Below are 22999 nucleotides of genomic sequence, written 5' to 3' on the forward strand. Positions count from 1 at the left end.
ATTTTATTTGATTTATTAGCTTCAATTCAAACTATATTGTATTATATTGTATTATAGTGTGTTGTCTTGCATTCCAATATCTTATTTAGTAAATTAGTTTGTTTCTCCTCAGATCACTGAGGAGAAAAACACTGTTTTGGGGTTTTTTTAGGTCTATCTATCCTTTTCCACTTTTTTGTCCCCTTTTCCCTTTCCTTAGGTGTGTGTCCGTGGGTCCCACCACCTTGCTAGTCATAGAACTGGGCCAAATCAGCCCATAAACCGTTGACAGAAAACATCAGACAGGCAGATGACGAGGGAAAAAAAAAAAAAGTGAAAGAGCAGAGAGAACACCAAATGCTCTAGTTTGGAGCAGACTTCCATAGTGCATTCCATAGAAGACCCAAACTGAGCAGGTGGATATTCCTGAAAGAACTGCAGATGAGCCCATGCTGGAGCCCATGCAGATGAACCCATGCCCATGCATGAGGAGGAAATATGAGCAGAAGCAGCTATATATTGATTGAAACCTGTCCCCATCATTTTGCTCTTCTCAGGACAGAGGGAAGAGTCTGGAATGAAGCAGTGAAACTGAGCTCTGAGTGGTTTAAGAAAGCTGTGGTTTTATTTTCTTTCTTTTTCAATACCCGAATATATTTTAGTTGGCAACAAATTAATTCATAGTCTCAAGCATGGTCTGTCTTGCCTGTGACAATAATTGGCAAGCAGTTACTCTGTTTCTGTTTCATCTCATGAGCTTTCTCATTCTATTTCCTCCAAGTGGTATACTGAGGAGGAGGGAGCAGCAATTGAGTGTACATTTGGCTATTAGCAAAGGTTAACCTACCATTACACTTAAAAGCATGTGTTCTCTTTTTCGACAATAGATACTCACTCAATATTTTAATTCATAAACCTGCCAGTGGCTACCAGTTGTTTCCCATTTGCAAATCAAGCATCAAATGCCTATTACATTAGCAAGGATACTGATACAATTGCTCTGAATAACATCAGCTGTATCTAGTACATTGAAGGTCAACACTGCAGCTTTTAAAATCATTTGACAAAAATGTTCCTCGAATTGCATGTTCTGCTTCCAAAGCTGCCCTTGAAATGTTGACTCTGGGAAACTAATTGTATAAACTAAACCAGTGGCTATTTATGCAGTTTATGCAGCCTTCCTCGCCACGTCATTTCAAGTATAAATTAACTGTCATCCTCCAGGGGGAAAAAAAAAAAAAAGGAATTATAGTAGCTAATGCCAATATTTGTCTTGATTTTTTAGATCATACTGACATGATATTGCTTGCAGTTTTTGCTGTTTTATGAGCAACCATTTGCACTTACATGTGTGGTTTCATAAACAAAGACCTGGGAAAAATCTTTATGCTATAAGGTCTTCAGAAATAACTTGGAAAATTTTAAAACATCAGTGACTGAGACTGCTCTCATCCACGAGGCTGAGTATACTCAATGTTCTTACATGGTTAGATTTTACAACTCCACATGTTCAGTATCTATTTTTGATTTATATTTAAAGTCTACTTTTGCTAAACTGAATGAAAAAAAGACAAAGAAAAACCTGCAACTGCATTGTCTGTGTTGCTACTAGCATTTCTAGGCAATTGCCCATTTGTCACATGAAATCTCCATATCTTCCACTTCATTTTTGAACAGTTCTTTGCTAAATGAACTGCCTTACAGCAAAAAGCCAAAAAGAAAAGTTCATTATTGTTTGCATTTCCTTGAAACAGAACATAAGCATGGCCTAAGCAAATTTCACATAACTTTAGGTCATTCCAATAATGCCTGGAAATCACTCGTAACAGATGTCTGGAGAAAAAAATTAGAAATCAGCAAAGAATAGCCTGGCACTTTTCCCTGATGTTCTTCTCAGTTATCAACCAGAAATCAGGAGTATGAGAACCTTAGAAATATTGATTATATCTTCGGTACTCAGGTACCAGCTAATGGTTTCATTTGTTAGTGAACAATAAGACTCTTAGCAGCCAGGACAGAGAACATTTATGCATCCAACACAAGCAGATGTTGGTACATGCCTGGGAGCCATTTTCTCAGTCTTCATTCTATATATTCATACCATGTCTCGCATGTAATATACATTTTGGACAGACATTTATACTCATTGCAACATTCAGTATTTTTTATGTCTCTCCATATTCTTTTTAAAGAAAACAGACATCGGGAACAAATGAAGGTTAGTATGTGAATTTGACTGTCAAGGCACACTTTGCTCAATAGCTATATGCAGCTTTCTCCTTATCACTACAGGCAAGATTCCCTTCGGCATCTTATCCTCTTTCATACATCAAAACAAATATGAGGAAATTTACTCACTTGAATGTCAGAACAAAGAAACTTCATCCTGTTTAGCTGACACTAAGGCATTTTCAGTGATATTACTACTATAATTTTATCATGAGAAACTAGAAGGAATGTGACCTAATCTGTTTGTATTCTGAATAAGAAGGGTAAAAAACATAGTTTGTTGTCTTACTTCAAATGGAAGCTCGCTTATTTCCATATTTCCAGACAAATCCAGTTTTTCAAGATTCTCACAGTCACCCAACTCCGGAGGGACAGACTTCAAATTATTAAAACTTACATTGAGTACTTTGAGATTTTTTAAGTGGCCTGTTAGAGAAAGACAATTAAAATCAGTGAAGGAGGGGGAAAAGAAAAAAGGAGAAAATAAAATAAAAGGCTTATTCAATGTAACGTATTAAAAAACTTCTTAATGTGGTGATGAGTAAGAAATGAATAAAATGAATAAATACCATCTATATACCACTAACATTGGAGGAGTAGGAAGTAAAAGAGCTTTGTTATATTCATACAGCTTTGTTAATCGTAATGACTGTGGTTAGGGTTTGTAAGCAGTAACAACTTGTTAAGACTTTGGTCCTACCAGGGAAAAGATACCTATGGACCTCAGCTAAAACTAGAGAATTTGGTCTCCACCTCAGGAAATTTGTCTGATGACTGAAAAACATTTTATTACTTGTTTGAGAACCTCTTGGTTGGGTTGCTATACCTAAGTTACCATATTAACAGTTCTGTCTCCTTTTACAGCATTGTGTATTTTTTATTATAAAAGATGAAGTATGTATTTGTTTTGTTATTTGTTTTATTGCAATCCCTCATTATTTGTCAGCTTTATTTTAGGACATCAAGAATATTTTAGGCTACATTTAGCCACACTGCATTCCCTACTTCTGTTACAGCATTAGACAAGCTTCGGCAAAAACAGATTTGAAAGCATTATTAAAATGCAGAACAACATTATACTGGAAAAATGCAAAGGAAGTAAGAAATCTGAAGATACTAAATAGCTGATGCATTACAAAGGGATCCTTAAACACACACATAATGAAGTCAAGAGAGCTTTGGATAGCTGTCCTGTTGGATGATACATGGATGATACCACATGGATAATATTCCCCTCTAAACAGTAACAAAATATAGCAATCACAATAGAAAGCACTAGTAAGAAATTTAGATGTGATTCATCAAATGGAAATAAAGAGAGAGCAGCATCTTTTTTAACAGATTCTCAAAGAAGACTATTTGTTGGCAAACCAGGCAAGCTCAAGGAGTAAAATTTTGTATCTTCTTCTATTTATAATCAAATTTTAAAGAAAAAAACTAGAGTTTCTTGATTTGGCTAACAATGGAGAGAATCTCCCTGCAATACATCACAAGTGTTCAAAATACTGTCATAATAGCAAACTATTCCTTATGGCACTACACTTAGTTATATTCCCTTCAGAGCAAGATCTACATGGTGCTGCTCAGCTATTACAAGGCATGGAAATGGCTGGAAGCCATTGCTGGAAGGTAAGTGGTGCTTGCAAACAAAAAGAAAAAACTGCAGAGAATAAAGAGTCTCAATATGTTTCTCTGAAATTTTTTGGCAGAGGCAGAGGCATGCAATTTGATGATCAATACTAGCAGCCTCAAATCACTTAGGCCTGCAGCATTTTGCATGGATCACATAGTTCCTCTTGGAAACAACATTATCTTGAAAGTATAAATTTAGCTGGGCCAGTATCCATCTAAATGTTTCTGTGAATTTGCCAGGCTGAATATGGTCAGAACAGCTTGGAACAGAGAAAAGTATAGAAGTGTCCACACAGCTTTCTCTCAGTTCTAGTTCTGACAGAAATAGAAACCGAGGTGATATTTTAAAACCCAGCTCTGTCCTTTTAAGAAAGTAGCTTTGTCGTTTCTCTCTGCTGTAAAGTCTTGTTTTAGCTAAAATAGAAAAAAAACATTCTCTGTAGGATCACAACATGCATGGTTTTAATAGTACAGTATCATCCTACAAGGGTCCCTAGAGCTGATGAGAGAGTAAGAGAAGAAATTCAAGGATATGAAAGAGTCATCCTCCTTTTTCCTGGTTTATTAAGCACAGAAAAGATTAACCTACCTATGATGAAGCCTTGCTAAGTTTAGTAGCATGATAAACAAATGAAGGTTCTACATCAAATGATTCATCTGTCTTTAAACATCAGACCAGTTAACCTCAGGGTACTCTATCCCCTGACCTGGAAGTCTCAGATGGGGAGCAGAATAAACCTCCCACAATTCAGGGGAAACAGTTAGAGATTCACTACCTCACTTGGGCTGCCACAAATCTGTGGGTCTGGATAGTTTCCACCCAAAGGTGCTGATGGAGGTAGCAGAAGTGATACCCAACTCACTTCCCAGCATCTTCCAGTATTCCTGGTCATCTGGAGAGGTCCCAGAGGACTGGAGATGCTGAAAGTGATATCCACCCAAAAGAAGGGTGGTAAGGAAGATCTGAGGAACTACAGGCTTGTCAGCATGGCCTCAGTGCTGAAGCAGATCATCTTGAGGGAGATCATACGGCACGTGCAGAACAACCAGGGCATCAGACTAGCCAGCATGGGCTTATGAAAGGCAGGTCTTGCTTGATCAATATTATCTCCTATGATCAAGTGATCCACCTCATGGATGAGGAAAAGGCTGTTGACATATTCTACCTAGACTTCAGCAAAGCCTTCAACATTGTTTTCCACAATATTCTCCTGGAAAACTGGCAGCCCAGGGCTTTGACAGATAAATCCTTTGCTGTGTAAAGAACTGGCTGATTACCAGATCCAGAAAGTGATAGTGAATGGAGTTAAATCCAGCTGGTGACAGGTCATGAGCTGTGTTCCCCAGGGATTGGTATTGGAGCCTGACCTGTTCAATATGTTTACTGCTGACCAAGATGAGGGCATTGAGTCCATCCTCAATAACTTTGCAGATGACACCAAGTTGGAAGGAAGTGTTAATCTCCTTGGGAAAGAAGGCCCTACAGAGCAATCTGAGCAGGCTGAATCACTGGACTGAGGTCAGTTGGATGAAGTTCAACAAGATCAAGCAACAGGTCCTGCACTTTGGCCACAACAACTCCAGGCAGGACTACAGACTTGGGCCAGAGTGGCTGGAAGACTGTATTGAAGAAACAGACCTGGGGGAGTTGGTCAGTGCTAGACTGAACATGAATCAGCAGTGTGCCCAAGTGGCCAAGTGGCACACTGCTGTTTCTTGGCCTTCTTGGCCACTTGGGCGCACTGCTGATTCATGTTCAGTTCAACCTGGTTTCTACCCAAAATAGCATTGCCAGCAGGAGCAGATTAGTCATCATCCCTCTGTAGTTAGCACTGGCAAGGCTGCACCTCAAGTACTATGTTCAGTTTTGGGTCCCTCACTACAAGAAAGATGGAGCCCTGAAGCATATTCCGAGAGGAGCAATGAAGCTGATGAGTCTTCTGGAGTACAAGTCTTATGAGGAACAGCCAAGGGAACTGGCTGTTAGTCTGGAGAAGAGGAGGTTGAGGGGTGACCTTATCACTCCCTGCTTGAAGGAAGGTTGTGTTTAGCTGTCTTTTCCAACCTTGGTGATTCTATGATTCTATGATTCTGTGATCAGCTCAACACTTATTGCAACAAAAAATCATTGACACAGAGGTGCCTCAAAATGAAATAGAAAATAAGAGAGTAAAAAATTCTTCCTCCCCAAATTAATTCCTTAGTAAATAAAAGCAAGTCCCATTGAAGTGAAAAAATAACTGCTTCCTCATTAACACAGGAATGTTTTATTTTCTCTTTTAGATAAGTAATACTCTCTTTTAACAAAGTAATACTGTACTCAATCTATCTGGGATAGAGTTAATTTTCTTCATAGAAGGTTGGATGATGATATGCTTTTGATTTGTGATCAAAACAGTAATGATACTATACTACACAATATTTTGACTATTGCTGAACTTCCTGTGCTTACAGACTGTCAAGGCCTAAACTGTTTCTCACTCCACCCAACCATAAACACACTCCAGAAGCAAACAGGCTGAGGGCTGGCAAGAATCAGAACGCAACTCATCAAAAGAATAACATCCACATGATACCAGAAAATCTTAAAGGTGAGTTTTCTAAGACGGCTATTGTTCAGTGACTGGCTACACATCAGCTGGCTGGTGGTAACTCTGATTGCTTCTGCATTACTTGGTTTCTCTTGCTTTTTTTTTTTTTTTTTGCTTTTTTTTTTTTTTTTTTTTTTTTGCTTTTTATCCTTTTTCCTTTCTTCATCATTAATCAAACTTTTTTTCTCAATTCAAGACATTTCTCATTTTTGCTTTTTTGATTCTCTCCCTTCACTGCAACAGAGTGAGTGGCTTAGCTGCCCATCAGGTTTAAACCACGGCAGACATTTTGCTGACTTTTCAGCCACCACAGTCTCAATTCTACTTTTTTTCTGAACAACTAATTGTAGACAAGGCACCCAGAGCCACAAGCATCCTAGGCATCCTTTTGTCTAACTCTGCTCAGAAGATGTATCTACAACACATGACTAGCAAACACGGAGCAGAATTAGTTATAACAAAAGCATTAAAATGTAACTGCTTTTTATAGGTAGTCTGATGGCTAGGAGCACAGATTCCTATTTTGACATTCCCGCCTTCTGAAATCACATTTTCCTACATTTTTTTCCTCATTTTCCAGTTTCTAATTTATATGCTGATGTTCACAGTATGGTTTGCCCCAGTTTGAAGGTATAGGAAAGCAGGTTAAAAAAAATGCATCGCATTTTCTCCCTTTCGTATAATCTCTGATCTGACAGAAGAGTGTTACAGAATCAACAGTCAGTAACTAGTAACTGCAGAGGCTAAGATTATTCAAATTACTGGATAAAGCCATATACCTTATGACTTAATTTAATTTAGGACAACTGAGTTTCCACTCACTCGCTCAAAGGTGAGTGGAATACAATTCCCCAGGATCTGTCTATAAGAACCAATTTCTGTGCACCAGCTTTTTTTTTTACTTGTGGTCTCTTCAATGGATTAAGTTATGTCACCTGACAGCTTAAAGGTAGATAAGCATTAACCTTCCCTCTAGAACCGTGAGAAGTTAATAGGGCACACCAGGACATTATTAATAAACCCCTTATACCACTACTTCACATAGCTCCATATATTTACCACATTTTATCTTAAAATTAATTTGGCTTTTGACATCCATTCCTCTAATGGAAAAACAAATTTACAGAATTTCACTTCTTACATAATTAGAAAGTCTTCTAATTGCCAGTTTTAATTTATTTATAGAAACCTTATAACCATGAATTACTTTGTTAGTTTTGTATTTACGTAGCCCTCTTCCATGCCTATTGCTTACCTCTCTGATATTTTCATAAGCAATAGACATATCAACATTTCTTTTACCAGTGTAAACAAGCCAATTCTTCTAATTTCCACTCAAAAAAATAAAAATATTCCTCCTCAAGTTGTCTTATCAGATTTTTTTAGCATCTGAATCCATCTCAGAAAATTTCTCTTGAATTTAGGTGACTTCAGCTATATGTAATACTCCATAAAAACTCTTACTGTTGTATAATGCTAATTATATTATTTTGCTTCTACTGAGAATATCTGGCATTTAGCTTATCTTTTACTGCCTTTTGTGTGTTTATCACGCTGAATTTTTCTTGTGACTGTTAGAATAAGGATTTCTATTCATTCATCTACTCCATTTAAAGAATGCATGACTTGCTGAAGAAATCAGTAGCTTCTGACTATATGACCTTAAACTCTGCAGCTGTGAATTTAAACTCTTCTTTTTTGAAACCCATGTGCCATTCAACTTCTTATATCTTCTCCAATTTATGTAGTGACAAAACTGAGAAACTATGTTAGCAGAAGATTTCAGTAGTCCAGTTCCTCAAAATAAGTAAGAAAAAAAATCCAAGACTAATTATTTGAGGAACTCCACAGGTTATCTTTTCCAAATTTATGATTCTTCCTTTCAAACACACACATTTATCTAGGCCTGTGCTAGGTTTTTCAGTTGTTGTATCAAAGTCTATTCTCTTAGATTCAAACATTCATTTTTATAGAATAATAGAATCAGAATCATTAAGGTTGGAAAAGACTCATCAAGTCCAACCATCCACCCATGCCTACTAAACCATGTCCCTCAGTGCCATATCTACCCTACTTTTGAATATCTCTAGGGATGGTGACTCAGCCACCTTCCCAGGGCAGCCTGTTCCAATGCCTCACCACTCTTTCTGAGATGATATTTTTCTATTATCAAGCCTGAATATCCCCTAAAACAACTTGAGGCCATCCCCTCTCATCCTATCACTGTTACCTAGGAGAATGATGCCCACCTTGCTACAATCTCCTTTCAGTTATGTACAGCTCAGTAAGGTCTCTCTTGAGGCTCCTCCAGACTAAATAATCCCAGTTCCTTCAGTCACTCCTCATAAGACCTGTGCTGCAACACAGCTCCCTCAACAGCTTTGATGCCCTTCTCTGGATATAATCCAGGGCCTTGATGTCTTTTGTGTAGTGAAGAGCTCAAAACTGAATGGAGCATCAAGGTGCTTCTTCACCAGTGCTGACTACAGAGCGATGGTGCCTGCCCTGCTCCTCCAGGCAACACTATTTTTGATACAAACCAGGATGTCATTAGCCTTCTTGGACACCTGGACACACTGCTGGCTCATGTTCACTCAGCTGTCAAGTAGCACTCCAGGTTCTTTTCCTCTGCCACCATCAAATGCATTGTGGGATGCCAGATTGACAGAATCTACTACTTGAAGCTCAACCATCTTCTCACGAGAAAGACATACACTAAACAATTTACTATACAAATTATTTTTCGTGCCATTCAGAGGGACCTAGACAGGCTTGAGCAGCGGGCCCTCATGAGGTTCAACAAATCCAAGTGTAAGGTTTTGCATCTGGGTCAAGGCAAATCCCATTACCAATACAAACTTGGAGATGAAAGGATCAAGAGCAGCCCTGACAAAAAAGACCTGTGAGTAATGATGTGTAGGAAGCTGGACATTAGCCAGCAATGTGCCCTTGCAGCCCAGAAAGCCAAACATATCCTGGGATGCATCAAATGATGCATGACTAGCAGATCAAGGGAGGTGATCCTGCCCCTCAGCTCTGTTGGTGAGAAGTCACCTGGAGTGCTGCATCCAGATGTGAGGTACTCACTAAAGAAGAGATATAAACCAGTTGGAGCATGTCAAGAGAAGGGCCACAAAAATGATTAATGGAATGGAACACCTTTCCTGTGAGGGCAGGCAGAGAGATATGTGGTTGTTCAGCCTGAATAAGAGAAGGCTGCAATGTGACCTGATAGCAGCCTTTCATTATCTAAAGGGGAGCTACAGAAATGAAGGAGACAGAAGCTTTATGAGGATCTACGGTAATAGAATAAGAAGGAATTCAAGCTCAGGGAGAGTATATTCAGTTTAGATATAAGGAAAAAATATTTTACAGTGAGGCACTGGAACAGGTTACCTAGTTTTGTGATTGATGCCCCATCCCTGAAGACTTTATACGTGTGATCTAACTGTGGTGTAGGGGAGTTGGACTAGATGGTCATCAGAGGTCCTGAAGGATTCTATGAGTCTATGATTCTATTTTTCTCCTATAAACTTTTAATTTCAACATTTTTAGTATTTATCTTCACATCTCTACTTATCCCTTCTTCTAAAAAACTGTTTGAAATTCTTGCAATCAACAAGAGTTGGAATTGTACTGGAATTGGGTTATATTGGTTTTGTAAACAAGGCTATAAAGAATTAGATCTTTTCCTTTCTCAGATAAAAAAAACATGAGTATCACTGCCCTTTTAAACAATGTTGCTAAGTTATCTTTGTCAGAAAACAATTGCAAAAATACGTATCTGTGAGACAATATTCATGATGAAAATTCTGAAATCCAAGTGTCTAAGTCAAAGGAACACAAATGGGGAAATGGTGGATTTGTAAATAAGAACTCTAAATTGACACTGCAACAACACTGTTTTTAACTGTGCTTTACAGCACTGAATTTTCAGATCTATTTGAAAGTAAACAGTTAATAGTCTATTTAAGAGTTAAACATCTCTGTGTTTTCCAAAGAGAGGCAGTAAAAGTAATGAAATCCATGGTTTCTCTAATACTTTCACAATTAAGAATATTTTATTTTTCAGTGGGAGCTTCAATAGCATAGCTGTTACCCAAGCTAGTGTATATTCTCAACTTAAATTTTTAATTTGTTATTTAAGAAAAATTAAACCAGTAATTAAACTTTTAATCAAAATTTTCCACGTGCAATGCAGCATTGCAACGATGCTGATGTAATTTCATCATTTAGACAAGCCTACACTGGTGATCTTAATAATGGATCAGATACAAAATGCAGGTCCAGTTACAAAGAGTTATTATCTAAAGAATTCACTCAATGCAAATGCAGACCTACTTTAAAAAAAATGTAGTAACACACAAAATATATATTTTTTTTGCATTGATCTGACACTGTCAAGCCAAATTAGCTAACACAGCAGTTTGCTGTAGGTCAAGACAAACAGTTTCCTTTTTCCAATCTTCTCTGCTGAATCAGTGACATTGCCATTGATTTATTGGAAAGGTAAAATTAATGTTCAAGCTTACAAATGACAATGTCCATTCTTTTTTTTCTTTCTCTTGTTTCTTTTTTACTTCTTATCAAAGCAATCAAGCCACGGGAGGGATGAAATATGGAGTATCCTTGCTCCTGTTTTTATTCTTTCTTTAAAAGAGTAAAAATAAAATAACTTTGTAGGGATTATAGGGGATTGATCCTCGGCAGGTAAAATTTCAATCATTATTAATCAAGCTACATGGGCTCAATTAAAAAAAAAAAAAAAAAAAAAGATGTGTAGAATGAAATGGCAAGAAAAAAATATAAAGCTGGGGATTTGGGTCTATGGACAGAAGAGCATTAGTGCTATTTAAGAAGGCAAAAAACTGTTCTTGTAGCAAAGTAGACGTTAAAAAAACCCTATTTCTTGTAAGCTGGAGATACGTTCTGAAAAAAAAAGGTGTAGGGTAAGGATCTACTGAAAACTCTGAAAAGTAATGTAAACAAAAATGTAACAAGCTTAACTGAAAATACTCTGGGACAAGAGAAATCTTATAGAATTTCTCTGTGACTTCTGTTTTTCACATGAGTAGATAAGCTGGTCTCCTTCTGGACCCCCCAGAAGTGTGCATCTTGCAAGGGTAAAGCAGAGAAGAGGACTCATCTCTGAGCTGGAAAATACCAAACTAAACACAGGCTGTATATAGAATTGAGTTGTTGGGCATATAGCGAACAAATGACATGTGAAAAAGATACGCGCACAACTCTTCAGAGCTAGACTGCACTTAAGCTTAAAATCTGTATTTTCTTCTTCAGAATTCACACATGAATGCACCAGGAATCTTATTTATAGAAAATGCTATTTTATGTATCTAGAAGTCATTTAAAGCTGTATTACTTGTAGATTTCCTCTCTGAGTTCTGGGAAATTGAATTAATAGTATGCACAAATGAATTTTTACAGTATGAAGGAGGGTACAAACAAATCCTTAGATTTTTTTCTGAAACGTCTCAAAAGCACAGATATTTTTCCTCTTCAGTATTTGTCATATCAAAAATTTTAGAGAACATAATGAAGTACAAAGTTCTTATTAAGAGCTTTTTGAGATATCTAATGAAAATTTGTGGCAAAAAAAGAATCCTGATATACCCTCATTATTCCAACCTGGCACAAAAACTGAAGGATCACATGAAGATCTGGATAACTGTCTCCTTTGTAAATATGAGGAACGTATTCTATTTGCTATTTTCAGTGACAGCAATTAGCATTGCACTAGCACCAATTCATGCACAGCCACTGCACTGCACACATGCAGTCAGAGCCAAATCATTAAATTCACCATGAAGCTATTGCTCAAGAAAATTCTTAGACGCATTCTTCTTCATGGTATATTTTTTTCTTTTTTTTTCTGCTCATAAGAAAAAAACTAACCTGACAAATCTGAGCTTTGCCCCTTGTTGCAGAGTTGTCAAGTTGCTTCATTTTTGGTTAATTGTTTTCCATGATAATATCTACTTTTACACAAAAAGAACAGTCAAAATTATTCTCATCTATCTTCTGATTTAGTCTTTTTAGGTGCACAGATGATTAGAACTGAAAGAGAGATCTGAATTATGTGGGAATGGATTCTAGTCTTTCTTTTTTTCCTGTTTCAGAACAGAGCTTTTCCTCCTAGATCTAGTAAAACAGCTACACAAACTTAATATATTTCAGATGTTTTAGTCCACAGACTGCTACTGCAGCAATAATTTATTTCAACTGAAAATATTCAAATGATCTCCTATTCTCTCGTACTTTTACTGCCATCTTGTTAGAACAAAATTAGCACAAACACAGCTCACCAGATTAGGTTCTGATGGATGACTTGTACCAAACTCAGATTCAATTCTGACTGAAGATAAAAGACACAACAGCATGCCCGTCACTGCCATCGTTAACCATCTGTCATTACTCTCGAGTATGTTTATCTGTGATACTTACCTCCTTGCAGCTGTTTTGTAAACAGAACACAAAATGATAAATATCTTAGCACTTAACCTTTTCTGAGACCTTACTTTCTGATTTAGCACCTAATTCTCACTCCTTACTTAGGTTTCCAAAACAAACCCACATAGATTGTTTTCTCTGCCATAATTTAGCACTTAGAGGACTAAAGTCTGAAGTTTCATTTTGAAGCAGCATATACAACTTCAAAGTATCCAATATTTTTCTTGACATTTTCTTATTAAAATAATAGGTATTTCCAGTATATATTGATGTCTGTGTTTGTGTGTCTGTATGTTACAGGAAACAAGAGAATACTACCAATTAGAAGTACAACACTGTACCTGTCCATAAAGGGGGAATTATGTAAATTGAGATTAAAAAAATTATGCATAATTTATGCCATAATAAAAACAGCATCGTGTTACTAAAGTGTGGTGAACAAAAACCTCAAAATCATCAGGCAGTTTTGGGGAAAAAAAAAAAAAAGTGTTAAACCATTCAGCTACAGAGTCCAGGAGTAGCTTCTTTGTATTATTTATTCTTAAACTTCATCTATGAATCTGGGTCTTCATCTGAAAAACTGGAATTGCTGCTGTGTTGTTGAACTACTGAATATATGGCATTTAAAATTTAACAAATGTGTTCTATCTAGTAATAATTTTGCATAAATTGATGTGATGTTTCAAGAAAACACAGATTTCAAACTCAGACCCTTCTCTTGCTGAGGGTCTAGTAACAGCCATGCTTGCTCTCATCTCGTGAATCTTGGGGAAAAAAGTCAGAACAAGAGTTCACTGTTAAGATTAGAGTGGTAAATGCTATAACATTGTGTCTGAAGCAAGCAAATTAAACAGTTTTTAATACTCACTGGCCTTTCCTGATTTTTAATTTTTTTTTTTTTATTATTTTTAACAGCAACAAAAGTACTGAAAGAATGCAAGTAACATCTTGGGCTTACTCTTCACAGATTAGCATAAATCAGAGAGGAATTAGATTAATAGAAATAGCACAAAAACTACTAAAGAGCAGAATTCCCACCATTTAAATGCAATTGAAATAATAGTGAGAGCTACTCAGAGAATCTGAAACATTAAAACATTAATTTTAAGGTTGTAAAGTCTCTGGAACAGATTTTTTTTTCTTTTACATCTTTACTGCCTAGTGAAAGGTGTTAGTCCATTAAACTCAACTGACTCATCTGAGTTCTGTGATTACGAAACAGTTATTGTTTATGTCCATTATTTCCTGTTTTTTTTTTTGTTTTTTTTTTCTTATGATTTGTTACAGTATTTAGTTGCCAGGTTGAAACTTTAAAGTGTATCTCAATGTCAGTGGGAAATTTTGTGTGTAAAAGGAAATATTAATAAATAAATAAATAATCATTAACTCTACCTGACAAATCCTATCATTGGTTTCTGTGTTTCAGGAGGTCTTCTCCCTTTCTTCCTGTTTTATTTTGTTGTTTTTTTTTGTTTTGTTTTTCCAAAAACATATGATAACTTATAGAGAAGAAGGTTTTAGTCTCTATTCATTATTTGAAATATACTAACTCACAGTGTTAGCATAAGTCATGGGGAAAAGTTTAGGACTACCACATTTAAAAATAAGTAAAGACTTAGTACACTTGCTGCATGAATTTGACTCTCAAGAGCCCCAAAGCCCCTAAATATGCATCGTTTTCTCAATTCTCAGAGGTATGATTAGTATAATCTTGCCTTTTTCTACCTGTCCAGCCTGTAAGGAACATGAAACACCACCTATTCTCTATATATTCAAATACAAGCTATAGTTTTTCTGTAGTCAGATAGCAAAATTGCAGTAGTTTTCCAATGTTTGTGCCTTACTAAACCCATCCAATTAATCAACTGCAGCTTTAACCTGCTAACTATAAAAATGTAGATACTATTGTTCACTGGAAACAAAAACAAGCAAACAAACAAACAACAACAAAAAAGTGCGATTATCATTGAATTCATAAGAACATCCATGAATACTCATTTTCCTGAAGTTAATTAATAGAACACATATAAATAACTGAATAGTTTGAACCAACATACCAATTTCCACTGGGAGGTGGTTGATTTGATTTTTTGATAACTCCAGAACTCTCAAATCTTGAAACAAAGCAATATAGTCTGGAATTGTTTGAATCAGTGTATTGCTTACATGCCATTCTTTCAGATATGTATGATCTTTCAGAGACTCTGGAAATTCCTGTAAATTAAATAAAATTGTATAAATAGAAATGAAGATAGAATTTTGTTCAACCATGTTTCTAAATAGGACGGAAAGAGCTTTTATGGCCAAACCTCAACACTTCGCCTTACTTGTCTTGATGTAGAGCAGCAGTTTGCCAAATCCTCATAGGACCTGATTTCATTTGAAGCACTGCAGTTGTCTGTGAGCATATAGTCTTTTTTTTTTTTTTTACTGCTGATGTAATCATTTTGTTCTAAAATTGATACCTATCTGAAGCACTCACATGCTTGGTCTTTCTCATATTATCTCCTCTTCCCAGCTTGAGGATTTTTCTAAAACACATTTTTGTGCTTTAATTCACATATCAAGATACAGTCAAATGCATCACAAGAACAGAAAAGCAGGTGTATGGGGAATATCTAAGTGGCTTTTGCCACCAAAACAAAAATTTGTGTGCCAAGATGAAACATAGTCAAAGGAACAAAAGTGTTTCAGATACAATATATACATATTGCTTTTGGAAAGTTGTATTTAAAATCAGTGAAAAAAAATCCAAAGTAATTTCAGCAGTTTGTGGTATTTTGCTCTTTTTTTTTTTTTTCTTTTAAGAAGAATAATAATATTCAGCATTTATATCAGTCCATAATTGCATTTAGTTCTTATTTTAGTCGTACAAAATATTTTTTCTTTAAAATTTCTAGGATTATTTCAAATACACGGAAATTAAGCTTGCTTATGAGTACTTTTCATGCAATATTTTACTGGTCCAGAATCTCCTGTCTATTACAATTACACAAACCAAGGTTTTTAAAGCCCTTAATTCTTAAAAAAAAAAAAAAAAAAAAAAAAAAAAAAGTTTTATGTAACATTTATTTAACTTACTTATTATTCAGTTCAGATGTACATATCTTTGAATTATGTCACCAAATTGATTAAACTTGGATCAGATAAAAATCAATTCATAGAACTGATGGTTAGATCATTTAAACTCATCTTTGTAAACCAGCACATAATTTACCAGTTTGTATCTGGAATAAATAATTTGAATGAGATGCTATTCCTGACTTTATTACATTAGAAGAGAAGTAATAGCTACAGTCTTTAATTATTTTATATCTTACAATATTGTTTGCTGTGTATGAAGAATTCTACAAGGTTTATTTTCTTCTAAGACTCATAGATCCCCCAAGACATTAAGTAGGGTGATACACATCAAATTTTTCATTTGCTTTGTTTTTTAACTCTGGATTTGGGAGACTGCTCCTTAACTTGTATCTAAATTAAAACTTGTAATTAATCAAAGCTATACTTGACTGTTGATCACAATTTGCTTTTAGTTTAGTTATTTCTATCTTAAATGTCAGTGCTTTTCAAATTTATACATGCAGACATGTAGTCTAAACATGCAGTTCTGCCTTACTACCTTTCCTTTGATGTTTGATATGGATTATTTCATTTCTTTCTTCATTTACCCACTACATGTAATTTCATTATGATCCATCCTCTATATGTATTTGTTTCTGGCAGCTAAAATAAAATGCCTGAAATGCCTTAAGGCTAGTAATGAGAAATCTCTCCATTTTTCTGGTATGAGTTACTACATCACACCAGTCTGCACATTTTTTTCTGCAGCAAAATAAAACAAATAAATAAATACCAATAGTAAATTTAGTTAGTATTGTTTTTCCCACCTCCACAGAACTGAAAATGCATCACATAGGAAATAGTATTTATCTGGAGTATCACAGGTGCTACTGTAAGCAAGAATACCAGTTCATTAAGAAAGTAAATGCACAACATTAATACAAGACAGAAAAACATCTCTGTGAAACAGACACGATTTGCAACTCTACATTTCTACTGTTATGCTATAATCCAGGTTTGTCTTGGTTTATTCTACTGGTGTACGATTTTTTTTCCCTTGTTATCAAAACAAAATCTCTTCAGCTCCTAACTGTCAGATGCATCATGGAGCGATGGGGAACACTTGCTCTTGTGAAGCAAATAAATGTGTTCTCCCGGAACGAAGGGGATATCCTGCAGATTTCTTAATACATTTGAAAGACATTAAAAAACAGAAATCACTCTCAAATAAAAATTAAACTGCCCAGCTTCTTCATGACTTCAGAAAAAAATTACAGCCAAAATATTTTAAAGCTGATGATTAATAAAAAAAATGCTTAAAGAGAAAATATTATATCATTATTACTCATTGTTTAAATAGTGTCAGGATATTCTTGTGCAACTATTAACATAAACTCAGGCATAGCACTCAAGGAATGGAACTGGATCCCATTATTCTACTAGTTGTCCAGACTTATTTTCTGTCTTTAAATTATTTATTTATATAATTTTCAAGAAAGGATTTCTTTACGGTCAGAGTGATGAAGCACTGGAACAGGCTGCGTAGAGATATTTTGAAGTATCCTTCTCTAGAGATACTCGAGATCCGCCTGGATACCCACTCACACAATCTTCTGTAGGGGATCTGTTTTAGCAGGGTCTTCAACTAGTTGATCTCTAGATGTCTCTTTCAACCCTACAATTCTGTGATATTTACATTTTGCAAATGTAATTTTACAAATCCTTATGCTATAATGTGCTTTTCTTTAGCATTCTCAATCTTACTACACATTTGACAGCGTTAATGAAGCATAAATTGATGTGATATTTTACTTCATTTACAAATTAGATAGGTTGAGCACTGCAATTTGCAGTTTTATGTCTGCTTTACTCTCTAATTTCACTGTACTCTTTTGTAGTCCTCTTGCCATGCTAAAGCTGGCAGCCTACTGATAAATTATTCCTCTAAGACTGACAGTTGGATGATAGCCAGGATTTCATTTTAACAGCAAAACAATGTCTACAAGTACTTTCATTTGGAAAAAAAGAAAAATGGTGTTAAAAGAAAATAAAAAGCAAATGTAATAACATTGCTGATTTTACTGCTTCCAAATAAGAGAGAATTTACCTGCTAGATATGAGTCTGAATTAAAACCGTGATTGAATTTTTCAGCTCTGAAAAGTTTACTTTCCTTTTCTATTTCTAGCTCTGTCATCTGACCTATCATTGACCAAAACAAAACTTTGAGCGCAGATCTGTCTCATTTCTTAACATCTTCAGATCTTTGGACCAAAAACTGGATTAGGCATTTTGTAAAATCAAGAGGGAAATTTTCTCTGGAATTGAGAAAACGGAGACATTTTGTCTGTTCATTCTGTGCATTGATTCTCCTCAATCTCTATGGTAAATACATCACTGTCACTAATAGCTGAAAGTAACCAGTGGAAATTATCTGTTCCCAGTGAAAAGAGAGTGCAAGTCAGATGATAACACTGGCAGAAAAAGTATAAATGAAAGTATTAATCTGCTGCCATTTTGTGAGAAGAAATCATATGAGGAAGGCCACAATTGACTAGTAAAGAATTTTCAATCACTCAATCATCTGTTTTTTGCATGTATTTTAGTTGTTTAAATCTATTGGATCCAGATTATCTTTTGAGGAAAAGCAGAACAGCCAAGCGCAGTTCTGCTCTGTATTTGAATGAACATCTAATTTATTTGCCAATACGAAGATAAAAAATTCAAAAAATTGCTTTTCCTGAGCATTTTCTGAAAATGATTTTAAATTTATTTATCCACCAACGAATAAATGTTCATTAGTTAGGAGCAGAAAGCAAACACTCAGATGGGAAATAATAGAGTCAAATTCCTTGAAAAATTCATGAATATTCATGGCATTATTTTCTAGTTTTCATTCAGCTATAGTGGCAGTGCTGTTTTTCTGAAGAAATAGTTTAATTCAGTAGATATATGCTTACACACAAAGGATCTCAATTTAGTGTTTCATTAACTCTCCATTGTTTTCTCCTATGCAAATAATTAAAACGTACAGTTCAAGAGTCCAAAATCCCTAAAGAGCTCCTCTCTATGGTGGATTTGTCTGAAAGACTGTTAGAAAAATAAGAAATGTTTCTGAAACATACTTTCGCAATCTTGAGTTACTTGTAGAACAGTATACTTTTCTCATAATGACATGTCTTGAGGCTGTTGTAAGCACAACAGGAAAGAGAAGAGAAAAGCCTATCTGACTTCATTCATAGTATCGAATTATAGGACAAGCCTGTTTATTATTTTAAAATCTTTTCTTTGTTACTTTCTTGTATCAGCACTTAAATATAAGTACTAATCAATCACTGTCCCCATCTTGCCAAGGTATACACAGGGATGTAGACACTTGAGACATAAACATTAGGTTGGTATACTGAAAAGAAGCTAAGGGTCATTGAACCTTATGGGTGCTGTCACAGAGACTCTTCAAGGTGGAGCTGTGACAAAGGTAAAGCTATTTCATTACTGTAGTTATCAACCACAATTCCTAGCGAAAATCTACCCATTCTGAAGAGCCAGAGCCAAACTAATAGTCAATTTACTCTAAGATTCAGAGAGACTCACTGAGTCTAAATTACACAGCGGAAAAGGTTTGATATTGGTATTGCTTATACTATTTTTGCTTAGAAAATTTCCAGTGCAGCCATACTCTTTATAATAAAACTATATAGACCTGAGACATCAGCTGGCTCAAATTAGCCTAAAAGTGAAGCATAATTATTAAGAATTTGTTCCACAAGGAAATGTGGATCTGCATATATAGAATACATTTCTTTACAATCATATACTGTAAAATCGAGTCCTACTCTATTTATCTAAAAGTCTCTACCAACTTATTTAACTTAATATTCATTGTATGAATAATTGTCTCAGAGATGATAAAATAATTACTTTATAATTTAAATGAACAGCAGGACTTCACATAATTAAAATGCAGTATCATTTCCATGACATTTAAGGAGTGGGACATAGGTGGAAGGACAGAATTCCCTTTAAGAATTCAAGTTGTGTGATTTATTCTGAATTCCTCTACCACTAAGCCTCTCCAAAGAAGATCCAAGACGATTTTCTTCAGACCACTCTCCAGATTATTTCAAAATATTTGTACCCATTACTGAGCTTGTACTCAACAGTGGTGAATCACTAAGCCACAGCTACACTGTATAAACTTAAAGCATGAGACAGTAAGTAGCAGCTTTGTTGTAACATTTTCACCATCCATAGGTGAAAGTAATGCCTCCTATTTATTTCCATGGAAACTACAATGGATACAAAGAGCATGATAACACAATGTGATAGAACAAATTCTCAGCTATAAAACACTGTTTTTCAACATTTTTGCCAGCAATGAACATGTGGCCTCCATGCCACACTTGGAAAAATCTGCTCCAGCAGAAGTGACCCACCATTTCACAGCTGCTATTCCAGCACTGTTGCTAGAAAAATATTTCCCCATTCCAACTTTCATCAGCCTAAACAGAATGAAAGTCAGAAGGTACTAAATCCAAACAGTACAGTAGATGTGGTAGGACAGTCCTGCCAAGAATTGGCAAGATGCTCTACGGTCTCCAGACTGATACGGGACCTGGTGTTATCATGCTGCAAAATAAAGGCCATCTTCTTCTCTGGAGCATGAGCCTTCAGTTTAGTCAGTGTAGCAATGTAGTGATCAGCATTATAGTTTGTCCAGGTTTCAGAAAATCAAGAATGATCACACCTTTCCTATTCCAAAACACAGTGCACATCACTTTATCCACTTAAATGTGCATCTTGAACTTTTTATGGAGAATCCACATTCCTGCTGTTTTGACTCTGGCTCACAGTGATAACACCATGATTCCTCAGCAGTAGTGTTATGACCCCAGAAATTGTCTCCTTCAGCCTCGTACTGGTTCAAGAGGTCCTGACAAACTTGTACACAGTGTTCTTTCTCTTCCTGAGTGAGCATTTGTGGGACCCACCTAGCACAAAATTTCAATATTCCAATGTTGCCACCAGTATTTCCATTGCACTAAAGCCAATATATAGCTCCATATAGTTTCTCAGTCATAGTCCATCAGTTTGCATGGATGACCTGATTGTGACACTTCATTTCATGGCATACAGGTGTGCATGGCCATTCTGAACATAGCTTATCTTTTGCATTCCCTTCCGAAATATACAACCCACTGTCTCATTTTGCTACATGCACTGTTTGGTCTCCAATAATTAGCAAGCATCACTGATTGTCAGTGGATGCAATTTTTTTAATCATGAAGGAATTCAGTTCCACACCTTTGCTTCATACACACTTCTATGTCAGACACTTCTGTGTCAGATTGCTCTTCTGCTGCCATCTGTCACACAATAACAAATGTAACAGAATACTGGTGAAAAGATTCAACCTCTAATGCAATACCACCATCTGCTTCTGATGTCATTGGCCAACACAACGAAACAGGAAGCACTACATTTGGAGTAGCCCTCATAGAAAAAAAAAAAAATGAATACTAATGAATATCCAGTAAAAGCAACTATTCTAGTTTAACAGTGAAATTTGACTTAAAAAATAACTCCATTCGGTTGTTTGTGTGCTCTTTCCATTTGCCACTGAAGTTTTCAGAGAGACTTTACTTGGGGACCTTATAAAGATACAGCAAAGCTACTTTCTTCTTGTAAAATCCCTATTGCTGGCAATTATTGTTCTGTGAGACTTAATTTTAAAGCATTCAGAAAGAAAATTGGTACATCCCAGAAGAAAACCAGTTCCCATAATTATGTCTGTAAGTCAGAGCAATAATATACAGTTTGATATGTCTACTATCAGAAGGAGATATCACTGTTTCATTGGTAAAAGTAGAAATAGAATAGAAATACTTACTAGTTAAAAAAGAGGAAGAAAGAGGATTCAACAGTTAATTCCTGAATGGACATCTAGCACAGCTTTTCTGTTTAACACTGCCAAATTAGTAGATTACTCAATGGGAAGCCAAACTTTTATATGCTTGCAAGTCTACATAGGCAAACCTACTTTTGATACGTTCTACTGTTTGAGTGCTTAATTGTCCAAAACTTAGTCAGTGATTAATTTATGTGCAAAATCTGTAGCAGAAACTAGAATGTCATTGATATTACCACTCCTGGCTAAATAAAATACAGGCTATTTGTCAACAAATTTGACATGTTTACAGACATTTTTACATAGAAATTGTCAACCAGTACAGCTTTGGTTGCATGTCTGCAAAATCATTTTCCATACCTGTACTTTCTTTTAATAGAGTTATAGAGAAAAAGAAGCTGTGTCTGATTCTGTCTTTAATTTGGGCAAATAATAACAATAATCATAAGTTACATAATCTTATAACAGGACAAATCATACTAGAATGCCATGAAAAACATAAAAATACATGCATTTGTTTTTTGCCTCCTAATCTAAGTCATGTTTGATATGACAGAGTAAAATGTTACCTATTTGGTAAAAGCAAGCAAGTAAGAGAAAGCTTTTAGCAGCTTTCCACTCCTTGATGTGATGTAGATATTTGTAGTTAAGTATATAATATGAAACTACACAGCTTTAACATCACTGTAAGTATCCAAGATCTTGACACCTAAGACATGACAGTTCTGCAGCAACTAATCTCATCATTTGAATGACTGCGATCACATGAAGAAATGTGCTCTACTAGAGCTAGTTGGGAACTAGAATTTTTATTTTTTTGTTTGTTCAGAAGACAACTGGAATCAGAAAGGAAACGAAGACTATACCTCTGTATCCAAGTTTGGGACAAAGTTGTATTTCAGGTCAACCAAAACAATTGCTTCCATAGCATTTACTGGCCTTACTGTTTGACTTTTTAATTTGCAATTTTCATAATGAAAAATTGAGAATAATTATCTCGGAATTATAAACTCAAGAAAAATCAAATTTCTAATTTTACTGTCTCCTTAATAAAGTAGTATGTATTCTAAGTAAATTTCAGTCACATCCTTAGCAACTCTAACATTAGTTTTGATTAGAACACAGCTTGAA

General features: G+C 35.5%; 1 protein-coding gene across 4 annotated transcripts in view; it reads right to left on the reverse strand.

Moving 5' to 3' along the window:
• The window catches only part of LRRC2 (leucine rich repeat containing 2), an 82290-nt gene that overhangs the window by 34680 nt on the left and 24611 nt on the right, over positions 1 to 22999 (reverse strand). For all 4 annotated transcript variants that reach the window (XM_052701212.1, XM_052701214.1, XM_052701211.1 and 1 more), the window contains 2 exons: positions 14957 to 15113; positions 2498 to 2634 (listed from right to left, as the gene is read on the reverse strand). In XM_052701212.1, the coding sequence (XP_052557172.1) occupies positions 2498 to 2634; positions 14957 to 15113 (294 nt within the window). The remainder of the gene's footprint in view (positions 1 to 2497; positions 2635 to 14956; positions 15114 to 22999) is intronic.

The sequence above is a fragment of the Tympanuchus pallidicinctus genome, unplaced genomic scaffold (assembly GCF_026119805.1).
Source record: "Tympanuchus pallidicinctus isolate F22 unplaced genomic scaffold, pur_lepc_1.0 scaffold4, whole genome shotgun sequence".
Lineage (NCBI taxonomy): Eukaryota > Metazoa > Chordata > Aves > Galliformes > Phasianidae > Tympanuchus > Tympanuchus pallidicinctus.